At 40.6% G+C, this 12,408-nt stretch overlaps 1 protein-coding gene across 1 annotated transcript in view; it reads left to right on the forward strand.

Annotated features, from left to right (window-relative positions):
- RASEF (RAS and EF-hand domain containing) overlaps positions 1 to 12,408 on the forward strand; it is a 66,521-nt gene that overhangs the window by 39,902 nt on the left and 14,211 nt on the right. The window contains exons 7-13 of the mRNA XM_054582988.1: positions 2,474 to 2,542; positions 4,145 to 4,229; positions 5,151 to 5,239; positions 8,717 to 8,951; positions 9,256 to 9,393; positions 9,505 to 9,649; positions 11,661 to 11,742. Of these exons, the coding sequence (XP_054438963.1) occupies positions 2,474 to 2,542; positions 4,145 to 4,229; positions 5,151 to 5,239; positions 8,717 to 8,951; positions 9,256 to 9,393; positions 9,505 to 9,649; positions 11,661 to 11,742 (843 nt within the window). The remainder of the gene's footprint in view (positions 1 to 2,473; positions 2,543 to 4,144; positions 4,230 to 5,150; positions 5,240 to 8,716; positions 8,952 to 9,255; positions 9,394 to 9,504; positions 9,650 to 11,660; positions 11,743 to 12,408) is intronic.

Genomic DNA, 12,408 nt, shown 5'->3' on the forward strand with positions numbered 1-12,408 from the left:
TTTCAAGGGTCAGTGCTAATTAAAGAGCTTTGAAGATAGGAATATTGGCCCTTTGACATAAGAAAAGTGGAAAATAAGCATTACTTAGGCAAGTAATTTTATTTCGCTTTCCTTTAGTTTTGCAGTATAGTATTAATAACAGAAGGCCTAACATACATACACAGAGGCAGGTATTTATTACACAAGCATATATATATATGAATGAAAATGAATATATGTGCAATTATAAAATATACATGAAGTCTGTCCAGAAAAAGTCAAACATAATGAGAATGGTTTGCGTGACATTGATGTAACCTGGCAGCCATGAAAAGTGTACTGGAATGCACATACATGAACAGTGATGACTTCACTATATTAGTCACTGGGGGCAGTAGATGCCATTGAGTGAGCATGTGTACTGTGTGGCCATCGCATTCAAAATGACTGAGAGAGTAAAGCAACAAATCTTCATCAAATTTTGCATTAAGCTTGAACATTCCTCCATGGAAACTTCGTGGATGATTTATGACAACCCACCTGCTCATGCATCAGGTCTCCAGCAGAGTTTTTTGGTGAAACATCAAATGACTCAGGGTGGCCTAGCCCCGCTACAGCCCAGACTTGGCGTCCTGTGACTTCTGGCTTTTCCCAAAACTAAAATCACCTTCGAAAGGGAAGAGATTTCAGACTGTTGATAAGACTCAGGAAAATATAATGGGGCAGCCCATGGCGATTGGAAGAACTGTGTCACGTCCCAAGGTGCCTACTTTGAAGGGGACTGAGGTGTCATTGTCCTGTGTACAGTGTTGTTTCTTTTATGTTCTTCAATAAATGTCTCTATTTTTCATATTACATGGTTGGATACCTTCTGGGCAGACCTTGTATATGCATATACATATTTGCATGTAAATGCATATATATGCATAGGAAATGCATCAATATGCATAGATGTATATACAGACGCATATATGTACACTTAGGAAAAGATCTTGTTTTTTGTTTGCTTCTTGGCAAACTTTAATCAGAATCAAGGTCCTATAATGGAAGGCAGTGCAGTGAAACATTTATGAAGTAGTTGCTGTATACAGGTCCGTGAGCTAAATGAGGAGTTTTGAGTGTGGAGCATATAAAAAAGGAAAGTTGTGGTCTCTGCTTGAGAACTTCAGAGTTAGTTGAGAAAGGTAAAAAGCTAAAGGATTACAGAGTTGACATAAGAGCTGAAGGGTGCCAGGAACAATACCACCAGCAGTGTCACAGGCTGGGTTCATTGCTGTGTGACAGTGGACAGTGTGTTCTTAGAGTTCAGAAGAGGTGAAGAGCTTTACTAAAGAGGAGACACTTGAAGGAACTTGGGAGGGGGAATGGGCTTGTGTTGATCAAGGGGAGCAAAGGCAACATCAGCAAGTAATGCACGTGCCATCTACCAGACAGCATCTTTAGTACTTTACTAGTATTAACTTATTCAGTCCACAGAATATCCTATGAGATAGGGGCTTTCCTTATTCCCATTTCACACATGGGAGGACAAAGTTCAGAAATGTTTCAGGTGAGGCAGTAACCAATGCAGTGTCAAGAACACAGGGACAGATAAGACTGTTTTGGGGAAGAGTGGTCATATCATTGGACAGAAAAAATAGGCAATTTGAACAGAGAGGTAAACATTAAAAAAATTAGAATGTTTAAAAGCTAGCTTAGCACTAGAATGTAAGGGCCCAGACTTTTTGGTGAAGGAACTTAAATTTCTATAGACAATTGGGAAACTTTTAGCCTTATCAAGAGAGAGAATGGGCAGGTTATTGTGCACAAAATTTGATAACCTGGGAGTTTTGGAAGCTACTGAGGGTGTTTTCTGCTTAGAAATGGGGCTGAGGTGGGGTGTGGGCTGGCGACGAGTGACTAATGTCCTGAGTGGACTTTCTGAGAATGAGGCCAGGGCTTCATTTAAAGCCACCGAGGAGTCAGTGTGCAAGAGTTTATGGAGAAAGCCTGATCCTGTGGGTCTCTCAGTGGTTCAGGGCAAGGAGGGGAGGGAGAGCAGGAGCAGGGGCAAAGCAAAGAGAGGAGAAGGTATCAAGAAAAGAGAATGTACCTGGAGTTGGGATTGTATAAGGCTTGGAATGAGCAAAAAAGGGTTTTAGGTGAGAGACTGAATTGGGGAGGGGGAGCTTAGCCGAAGATCAGTGGTTCATTCCCAGTGAAGAACAGAGCTGGGTCAGTGGGGTGTGGCTGGGAGGACGGGTGGGTGCTGAGTGGGCAGTGAGGTGGAGCAGCACCCGGCTCAAGGAAGCAGAGGGTGTGGGTGTGTTTGTGGAATCTAGGAGGAGAGGGGGCTGCAGACAACACAGAGGAACCAAGCGGGAGCATAGATGAATAGAAACTGGTGAAGGATGCATGTCTTTGAAAAGGTGAAAAAAGAGTCTGAGAGGACAGGTTTGGGTAAGGCAGGACTGAACACCTAATTTTCTTTCAAACATAAAATACAATTTTACAGGGATCTGGAAATAATCCGAGAGTACACGGAAGATCGAAATAGCCTTGAGAGGCAAATTGAAATACTCCAGTAAGTTCTCATATAAAATGCTCATTACATTTACATTTTATTTATTCTTTGTTAATAAAACACATGCCACCTATAACACAAGATGCTGAATGCTAAAGACTGGGTCCCCGTGTCCTTGCGTGAGTCTTCTGGCTGTGCTGCATTTAGTACAACCACTTGCTGTCTAATCCTAATTAAACTATTCAAATCCAGGCGCTCGAGTGTAATTCTCTAAAAGTCCTTGCAAGTCAGCTGATATGTCCAGCGTGCCTTTATTATGCCTCTGTAAAGAATAATGGCCCTGACCTTAATGGCTTTCTCTGCAGCTCAACTGAGAGGTTGTCAGGCATCTCACAGGAGTGCGTGTCACAGCGCTAGGCATACTCAACCATTCCTTCACAATTTATTGTGCTTGGTTAGAGGTATATTTTCCTTAGATTTAAAAAAAAAAAAGGTAGTGGAAATATTATACCTGCTCAGTCAACTTCACAGCTGAGTTGCAATAATTCCGGCTTCTGAGGCCCTTCTGCACAAAACCTCCCCCTATCCCTCCCTTTCTCTCTTTTCCACCCAGACAGTGTTTTCTGCTGTTTTCACCTCCCTCTCATGAAGTAAGATCAGGCTTGACAAATTTTTTCACCACCTTTGAGTGGTTATTAAGTCTCACCTGTGGCAATTACAGAGTTGACGTATTACCATAATCCTCTTCATTCATTCAGCAGATTTTCACTCACCATCTTTTATAGGTCAGGTGTGCCGGGACCTGAGGATAGGGTGGCAAGTAGGGAGAAAACTCTCTCTCTGTTACTGGGACTAGTCAAGGGAAGAAGAGAGAAACCGATCAATGACTGTAGAAATATAAAGTGTCGAATGAGAGAGGTGAAGCAAAGGGAAGGGATGTGTCCCCTACAGGCATACTGTAGAGAACTTCGGCCTAACCTGGGAGGTCCAGGAAGTGTTCACGGTGGGAGCACCGAGTGAGCTGAGGTCTGAAGGATGAATAAGCCATCAGCAGGGAGAGATTAGCCACTCTCCAGGGCAGAGGTTCTGTCATTAGCCTCATTTCATAGAAGAGGCTGCTGGGGCTCTGACAGGTTAAATAACTCGTGTCAGTCATGTGGAAAGGATGCACCTGAATTGGGATTTGAACCCATAGTCAACATTGGAGCCTTTAGCAGGTACATGACAGTGCCCGGTGGCACAGCACCAGGCCAGGAGTGGGATGCAGCAGTAGCCAGGAAAAAGTGTGGTGTAGCACAGCGCATCCACAGCCAGGCTGTGTGCAGGCCGATAGGGCGTGGCTTGCGGTGGTGGCCTGGTCCAGGCACTTAGGGAGTGGGGACCTGCATGAAACCTGTTTAAACAGCGGGGCTACCTCTGGGAAGATCAGTGCCACAGAACAGCTAATACCTTTCTTAAAATGCCTTGAGATCTTTAAAAGAGAGGCAATACATCCATTAAGTTGTGCATTCAGTTTATGAGCTGTGAAGGAAAGAGGTAGCAAGTTGCAAGAGGTGGTAATTCCACATTCTGAACATCACAGCCTGAAAAATAAGTGCTGACATTTACTCCCACTAATACGTCTCTGTATCGATTTATCTCTTTTATTCACTTGCTCTGTAGAACAGCTAACCGGAAACTGCATGACAGTAATGATGGCCTAAGGAGTGCCCTGGAAAGCACTTACAGCAAGTTCAACAGATCCTTGGTATGCTGTAGAATTTTCCAGTACCTGTTGTTCTGTCTGTGGTAGACTATTTTGATGAAAAATCAAAATCAATTTTGATGAAAATTAGGGAAGAACTTGCAATCATGAGGGACTATTCCATATAATAAAAGGGGCAGCATTTTCCCAAATAAAAAAAATATGCTACCCTTCTGAGGAAATAAATGCCTAGAGGTTAACCAACGCTTTTTAAGATGGTCTAGGAAACCAGAGAAAGGTGTATAAAGGCGCAACCTGGGTTCTGGCAGAGTTTATAGTGTAGTAGGTAGTTAAGATATGCACAGATAGCAGTACCATCAGAAAAAGTGGGCTGTCCTATTTGTTGTACAAATGAAATACTGCCCAACTGAGAGGAAGGAGAGGTGCTTCTGGCTGAGAAGTGTGTTTACACACATTGAGTGTTCTTTACGGTAGTGAGGTGATCAGAGTGGAGGCCTTGGATTTTAAATCCTCCTACAAAAAGCAGCTAAGCCCCATTTGGAATTTTGTGGACCTTCCCCAGACTGTGTGTGCCAGAAAGCCTCTTCCCCCACATTTCAGGGTCAGCTTCACATTTGGGGTCCTAGTGCCATGGCTTTGGATATGGAAGGGTCACTCATTAAGTCAAATGATGGTTTGAGAGGAAGCAAATCCCTAGAAGTTGGTATTGCCCAGTCCTGGCAGATCTAGGAACTGGGTGCTGCTTGATGGGGGACGCGGTGGGGTGTAGACTTATGACACGATAAGGAGAAAGTACCATGTGTGGTTGTTGCATTTTTCTCCTCGATTTCTGTGCTCATGTTTGCTCGTGTAGGACACCAAATTTTTAATTACATTCAAAATTAACTAGTGTGCTACAGTTTAAATAACATATATAAATAAAATGTTTACATGGAGTAACAAACCATTACTTATGTATTACAGCGTATAAATAATATATCACCAGGGAATACGATTTCTAGGAGCAGCCCCAAATTTAATGGTCATTCTCCTCAACCTCCGGGCTACGACAGGTATGTTACTTACATTTAGTTTGAATTCTAGATCAAAGTTGAAAGAAAAGTAAATTTCCTTAGAGGTAAATTAAGGTCATAGAATATATTTTGGGTACAAATTTCTACTTCTACTTTTACTTTAAATTTTGGAAACATGAATATATTTCAAAATATATAAAGATCAAAGTAAAAATGTTGCAGAAAGTCCAAAGTTATTTCTTTAAGCTGTTATCCTGACTTGGTTTTATGTATGTTCACCTTTACCTCATCCCTAATCATCTCTTGTTTCATAGGAATGGAGTCAGTAAGTGGAGTTTCAGGGAAACCAATCTTATGATATATATGGTATATGATTTTGAGACTCTTGGCAAATGTTTAATAGCTCAGCATAATATTATGTCAGCTATATTCAAGGGAAAGGAAATGTTCAAAACATATAGCACTATGGCTAGTAAATGTTTACAAGCCACTGTATTAAAGAAGCCACAGAGGCTTACCAGAAGTGGAAATTTAGCTCTGTTTTTAATTAAATGTAGTGAAATATTGGCTCTACTGTAACTTGAGATCCAGCAATAAAAATCAGAAGATTATATATGTGTACACATGTGTGAATTTATACATATATCCAGTGTTGCTACTTAAAAAGTTACTTTTGGAGTATGTCAGAGTTTGAAAGTAGAAGTGAATGCACAGACTACAGGTTTCCATCTTTCCATTTCTGGTGCAACTTTCTGATTCATGTTCATTCCCTTTTTACCTAGGAACCTTTGGGCTAAAGAATAATGTACTTAACATCCTGGTGATAACAAAATAGGCAAGTGCCCTTTAAGGAAGGTCTATAACCAAGGCAATTGGTGATCACTTTTAAGGAAATTCTGTCCACATATCAGATGTTTTTTTTTTAATTTTTTAATTTTTTTAAAGGTTTTATTTATTTATTTTTAGAGAAACGGGAAGGGAAGGAGAAGGAGAGAGAGAGAAACATCAATGTGTCGTTGCCTCTCACAAGCCCCCAACTGGGGACCTGGCCCACAACCCAGGCATGTGCCCTGACTGGGAATAGAACTGGAGAGTGACCCTTTGGTTTGCAGGCTGGTGCTCAGTCCACTGAGCCTCACCAGCCAGGGCCGTATCAGATGTTTTTATTGTTCACTGCTTTGTGAATAAAAGATGTTAATGGTTTACTGATTGATAGGCAGCTGGCTGCTCTGTGATTGGGAGATAGAGATCACTTCTAAGAATGTGGGGTGTGATGCCATTTTTCTGAACTGATATCTAAGGTCATTTTTAAGGACATAGGAGATAAGATACATAACTGAAAATTATTCCAGAAATTTTATCATGATTTATTTTTGAAAACAGTAGATGCCATGAATACAGCTCATAAATACTGGACTAAGAGCTCCTCGACAGTAGAGTCTAAGGGACAAAGTCATCACACCCCAGTGGCTCAGCGTGACAGGAACATATCACACGTATGCTCATCACCTTGAACAGTAACTGGAGAGACACATGGTGTGACTGATGTTTCTTTTGGGGACATCTTTAGTATGATATGAAAGTTAACATTTTATTTTCTTTTTGATGCTATAAAAAACTTAAAAGCATATTATAAATTTAATTTTATTAATCTGTATGTTTTTTTAGTTTTGTGTTTTTCTAAGAGCTCTAATAAAATATAACTTGTGTTATACTTTTACATATTGTAATAAAAATATTCTTTAGTTGGGTAAGAACAGTTTCCTTTTAAAATAGTATGTATATAAGTTGAGTTTGGAAAAGTCTGATTTGTATCTATATATTTAATTTAGAGTTTAGATATTCATATAGGTGATTTCTCAATTCAGGATTTTACTGCTCTTTCATTCTTTATCAAAGATACAATTAGGTTAAAAAAAATAAAGTTCTGACCAATAATGACATCAGCTGAAGTAGTTTTGTACTATACTATAATGAAAATTTTTTTTTAGGTTCCTTATAGGTTAACCTAAAATCAGTTTCAGGAGAGTTTCACAGATGATTAAATAGTAAAAGAATGTGTGTGTACACACACACACACACACACCCCCACCCCTCCCATCAAGCTAGCTAGATCTGGTTCCAGGAAAAAGACCTCATAACTAAGCAACATGTTTAGACAGAGTATGGTAGTTAAATCACCTTTTTAGTTAATTTCAAACATTTGCTAAAGGCACCAAAATATTTTGATATCTTAGATTTTTTTTGTATGGCTTGTACTTATATTAAGATCACCCTGTCTTTTCTAAGTGTACCCAACTCTTATTATTTCCCATATCTGGAGACCCAAGTACCCTGCCCCTTCCCTGCTTCTGATGAGATCATGTATGCTAAATAGGATCATGCCTGGTGTGTTGCGGGGTCTAAATAAATTGTAATCATTTTTTAAAAATTTTAATATAAACTTAGGTTCTTATGAAAATGAATAGAAAAACGAAAGTTAATAGGGAAATAGGCAGTTTCTTCAGATTCTCCTGTTTGAATTTCAAAAAAGGAAAGATCAATAAAAGTCAGAAGTTCTAGCCTTTACCTATGAAACCTCTCTTATACAGGTCTTTCCACACTATGTGTCAATGCTTAATGGAAGAAATCTCATCTCGCCTGTGAAACCATTCCAAAACCACACATTTCTAATTGCCTATCATTTTTTACCATTTTGTTAGAAATATGACTCCCAGGAAAGTTTAGCAGTTGGTCCTTATTTGGTCTTGGGCAAGCTGAGAGAATATATTCCTTGATTGTTTGAAAAGAGGAATCATTGAGACTGAAGCCGAGTACACTGAATGACTTCTCCTGTCGGAGGTTTTTGAGTCTCATGTCGTCATGGTGCCTTTCCCATCCCAGTTTCAGCATCCCTTTTAAATAGAGATTTTATCTAGAAACGGACACACTGTTCAGAATGTTGTCTGACCACATCAGAGTGAAAAGGTTCACATGTTCTATATTTTCTTTTTTAATGTGACTTTCGATTGCATTTAGACTCTGGGAACTTTTGTATCAGGAAATAAAGGTGGTTTTTAAAAATAGCTTCATTTAGTAAATGTTTGAGTGTCTTTATATATTTTTTTAAAGATTTTATTTATTTATTTTTAGAGAAAGGAGAAGGGAGGGAGAAAGAGGGAAACATTAGTGTGTGGTTGCCTCTCGTGTGCCCCAAACTGGGGACCTGGCCCGCAACCCAGGCATGTACCCTGGCTGGGAATGGAACCACAGTGACTCTTTGGTTCGCAGGCTGGCACTCAGTCCACTGAGCCGCACCAGCCAGGGCTGAGTGTTTTTGTCCTAATTGATTGTTGCAGAGAAAGAGCTGATGTGGCTTTGAACATTTATTTCCCCCGATGCTTAATCATGGATTACGTGTGGCTCTTGGCAAAAGTGAAAATGTTGGTCTTCAAGAGTCCATTATGTCCCACTCTTGCCTGTGTGGTTTTGAGCATTGCAAGCCCTCGGCTGAAGCAGTCTTCTCCTTTCTCCCAGGTCATCCCGCTCCTCCTACGTGGATGAGGACTGTGACTCGTTGGCCCTCTGTGATCCTATGCAGAGGATGAATTGTGAAGTTGACAGCCTGCCTGAGAGCTGCTTTGACAGCGGCTTGTCCACCCTGAGAGATTCCAATGAGTACGACTCGGAGGTGGAATACAAACACCAGAGGGCATTTCAGAGGTCACATGGCACGCAGGAGAGCTTTGCGGGGGATGCTTCAGACACAGACGTAAGCCCCAGAAATCACTGCTCTCCTAAGCCTTATCTTTTTAGAGATCTGTCACCCTGTTTGACTTTGATCCATCATCGGAATCCATTTTCAAGGTTATAAATATGAAACATAGGTGGAATTCTTTTTTTTTCCTCCACCAAAATAAGGAGAAATTCTCATAGACTGGTGTTTGGGACCACTTTATTTCATAACAGCATTGCCTGTAGATTCAACTGTATATTTTTCTTCTCTTTAATCTATGCTGTATATGTGTAATGAGAGTCTTTTGGTTCTTTAACAGCTAACTTTTTTTTTTTAATAGGTTCCTGATATAAAGGATGAAGAGACATATGGTTCAGAAGGCATGGCTTCCGTCTTAGACTGGAAGCCCCAGGGGTCTGCTAGTGAAGGCAGCGTTGCTGGTGTTTCAAGAAAGCCCATCTTGGCACTTTCACCCCAGGTAGGTAGTTTCTGAGACAATTTTATTCATGAACACAATTTTCTACATCATAAAACTTTTAGGAAGAAAACTGGCACTCCCTTTGTCACCCACTGTGGCTTTCCCCCCCAGACAGACCTGGTGGATGATGACAAACCTTCCAGCTCACAGAAGGTTTACAAGATTGTGCTTGCTGGGGATGCTGCCGTGGGGAAGTCTAGTTTCCTCATGAGACTTTGCAAGAATGAATTTCGAGGAAATACAAGTGCCACCCTGGGTATGGTTCCTTTTTCAGATACTTAAGGGAAAAATGACCTTCTTTAGCTTGATTTTATTTTCTTTGGGGATTATATACAAGATACACAGATCAGTCTTCTCTCTCTCTCGCGCGCTCTCTCTCTCTCTCTCTCTCTCTCTCTCTAGATGTGTGTGTGTGTGTGTGTGTGTGTGTGTGTGTCCTTGTCTGTTGAATGGTCCTCTTTTTGTTTTGGCCAAGGCCCGACGTTAGGAAAGGAAGACTGACAAAGGACAGAGGTATCTACTTAGCCAGTCAGATGAACCATACCAAGGTTGGAGCCTGAGATGATATTCATTTATTCAGTTAGCATTTCCTGGGTCCTACTGTGAGCCAGATGCTGTTGTAGGCACTAAGGATACATAATGGACAGAGCTGACTATATCCCAGCCTGCAAGGAACTTGCATCCTAAAGAAAGGAAGTAGATGTAAAACAACTACAAAAAAATATGAGGTTTAGGAAGAGGTGCACTTTTGTACAAGGTGGCTAGGGCAAGCTTTTCTGATAAGATGTCATTTGATTTTGGTAAAGTGATGTTATGGATAGCTAGTTTGTCACTGTGGCCAAAATCATAGATGTACGAGGTATGTCTGGAAAAAGTCCACCCGTTGTTAATATAAAGAGAACAGTTTGTGCGACATTGATGTAACCTGGCAGCCAAGGAGAGTGGACTGTAATGCACATACGTGAACAATGACGACTTCACTGTCCTAGTCAATGAGGGCAGTAGATGCCACTGAATGAGCATGTGTACTGTGTGGCCGTTGCATTCAAAATGAGCCAGTTGAGCAATGAATCTGCATCAGATTTTGTGTTAAGAGTCCATTATATAGAGTCCATTGTGTTCAAGAGTCCATTATGCATATGGAAACTATGGAAACTCTGCGTATGATTCAGAAGGCTTGCAGCTATGGGCAACTGGTGACTGGCAGCTTCATCATGACAATGCGCCCACTCGTACATCATGTCTCCAGGAAAGTTTTCTGGTGAAACATCAAATCACCCAGGTGACTCAGCCCCTCTACAGCCCAGATTTGGTACCCTGTGACTTCTGGCTTTTCCCAAAACTAAAATCACCTTTGAGAGGGAAGAAATGTCAGTCCATTGATGAGATTCAGGAAAACACAACGGGCCAACTAATGGTGATCGGGAGAACTGTGTGAGGTCCCAAAGTGCCTACTTTGAAGGGGACTGAGGTGCCATTCTCCTGTGTATAGTGTTTCTTGTATCTTGTATCTTCTTCAATAAATGTCATTATTTTTCATATTACATGGCTGGATACCTTCTGGACAGACCTTGTATGCTCCCTCCTCTACTGTAGAATAACAGTACTATCTTTCAGAACATGGAAAGATGTAGTGTCCTGATTTCCCAAATTTGTGTAATAATCAGTAAAAGGAGTTGAGGATACGCAAATTATTATTAATATTTTTCTTTTTCTAAAGTGTCCTTATTTAGATAACCAGAAATGTTTAAAAAAGGATTTATTACCATCTTCATAATGGGCATCTTTGTAAATTTATAGTTCTCTGTTAGACTAGTGAAGATAACAAAGCGGAAAGTTCACTTCAATTTGATTCATAAAAAGATTATAATATCTGGTTCAGTTGTTAGAGACCATGGTATATATACATATCATATACATATATACACGCACACATGTATACATGCATATATACACCTATACATATTTATGTACATGTGCACACATACACAGATATAACTGAGTTCATCTAATTACGTGGGCAAATAGAACATAGATTATCCCTTTGTCCTCATACTAAATCCTTCCCCAAGTCAGCCAACCTGCAGATGGTGCCTCTGCGTGCGCTTGTTTGGTGTGGCTTACCATTATTATGTGATGGTCACTCTCCGTGAAGTCCATGTTCATTTTTCTCTGCCACGCTGGGCTCTTTGGCTTATTGGCTTGAAAGTAAAACCAGTGGAATTATTTACACCATGTTCTCCATGTTCTCCTATATTCCTTTTCAGGAGTTGATTTTCAGATGAAAACTCTCATTGTTGATGGAGAGCAAACGGTTCTGCAGCTCTGGGATACAGCCGGCCAGGAGAGGCAAGTGCTTTCCGTAAAGCTTCGGGCTCTGCTTCGGCTTGCACAGACACGCTTTGTAGCACACTTGGTGTGTTTTATGCTTATAATTATATAATTGTAATATACCATATAGTTATATGGTCCATTAGAATTTCAAGAATGTTCACTTTTTTCCCTATCTTACCTTCTTCAGTTATCTATCAGTTGTGTGAGGAAAGGATCTTAAACCTCCACTGAGCTCATGTTCAGCTGGGAAAAAGAGAGCGGCCTTTCCTAACAAGTATTTAGGTGAGACCGCACCTCTGAAGGCAGTGACAGTAATTGGGGCACAGAAGAAGGTGGGGAACAGAACCTGTCAGCTCCTCTTGGTTCAGAGGCAGAGGCACAAACTAAGTAGTAGACTCCCATTTGGTGACCTAATTGTCATTTATTGCTGATGACCAGAAGCATTAAGCATAGCCTTTAGTATTGTCTAACTCTTTGGGAGTAGAATGCATCTCCCAAATTGTTCAACAAGTAAGATTGTTCAACAAGTAAGTATGGAATGCCTGCCTACCTCTATACCAGGCACCATTGAGGCTGCTAAGATTCATCAGTGAATCTTTTCAATAGGACACAGCTACCTGCCCATACGGAGCTCATATTCTGTAGCAGACTGAGAGTGTCAATATATGAAACATACTTGTG

Source organism: Pteronotus mesoamericanus, unplaced genomic scaffold (genome assembly GCF_021234165.1).
Source record: "Pteronotus mesoamericanus isolate MK-2021 breed Mesoamerican mustached bat unplaced genomic scaffold, CSHL_Meso_final contig_73, whole genome shotgun sequence".
NCBI lineage: Eukaryota > Metazoa > Chordata > Mammalia > Chiroptera > Mormoopidae > Pteronotus > Pteronotus mesoamericanus.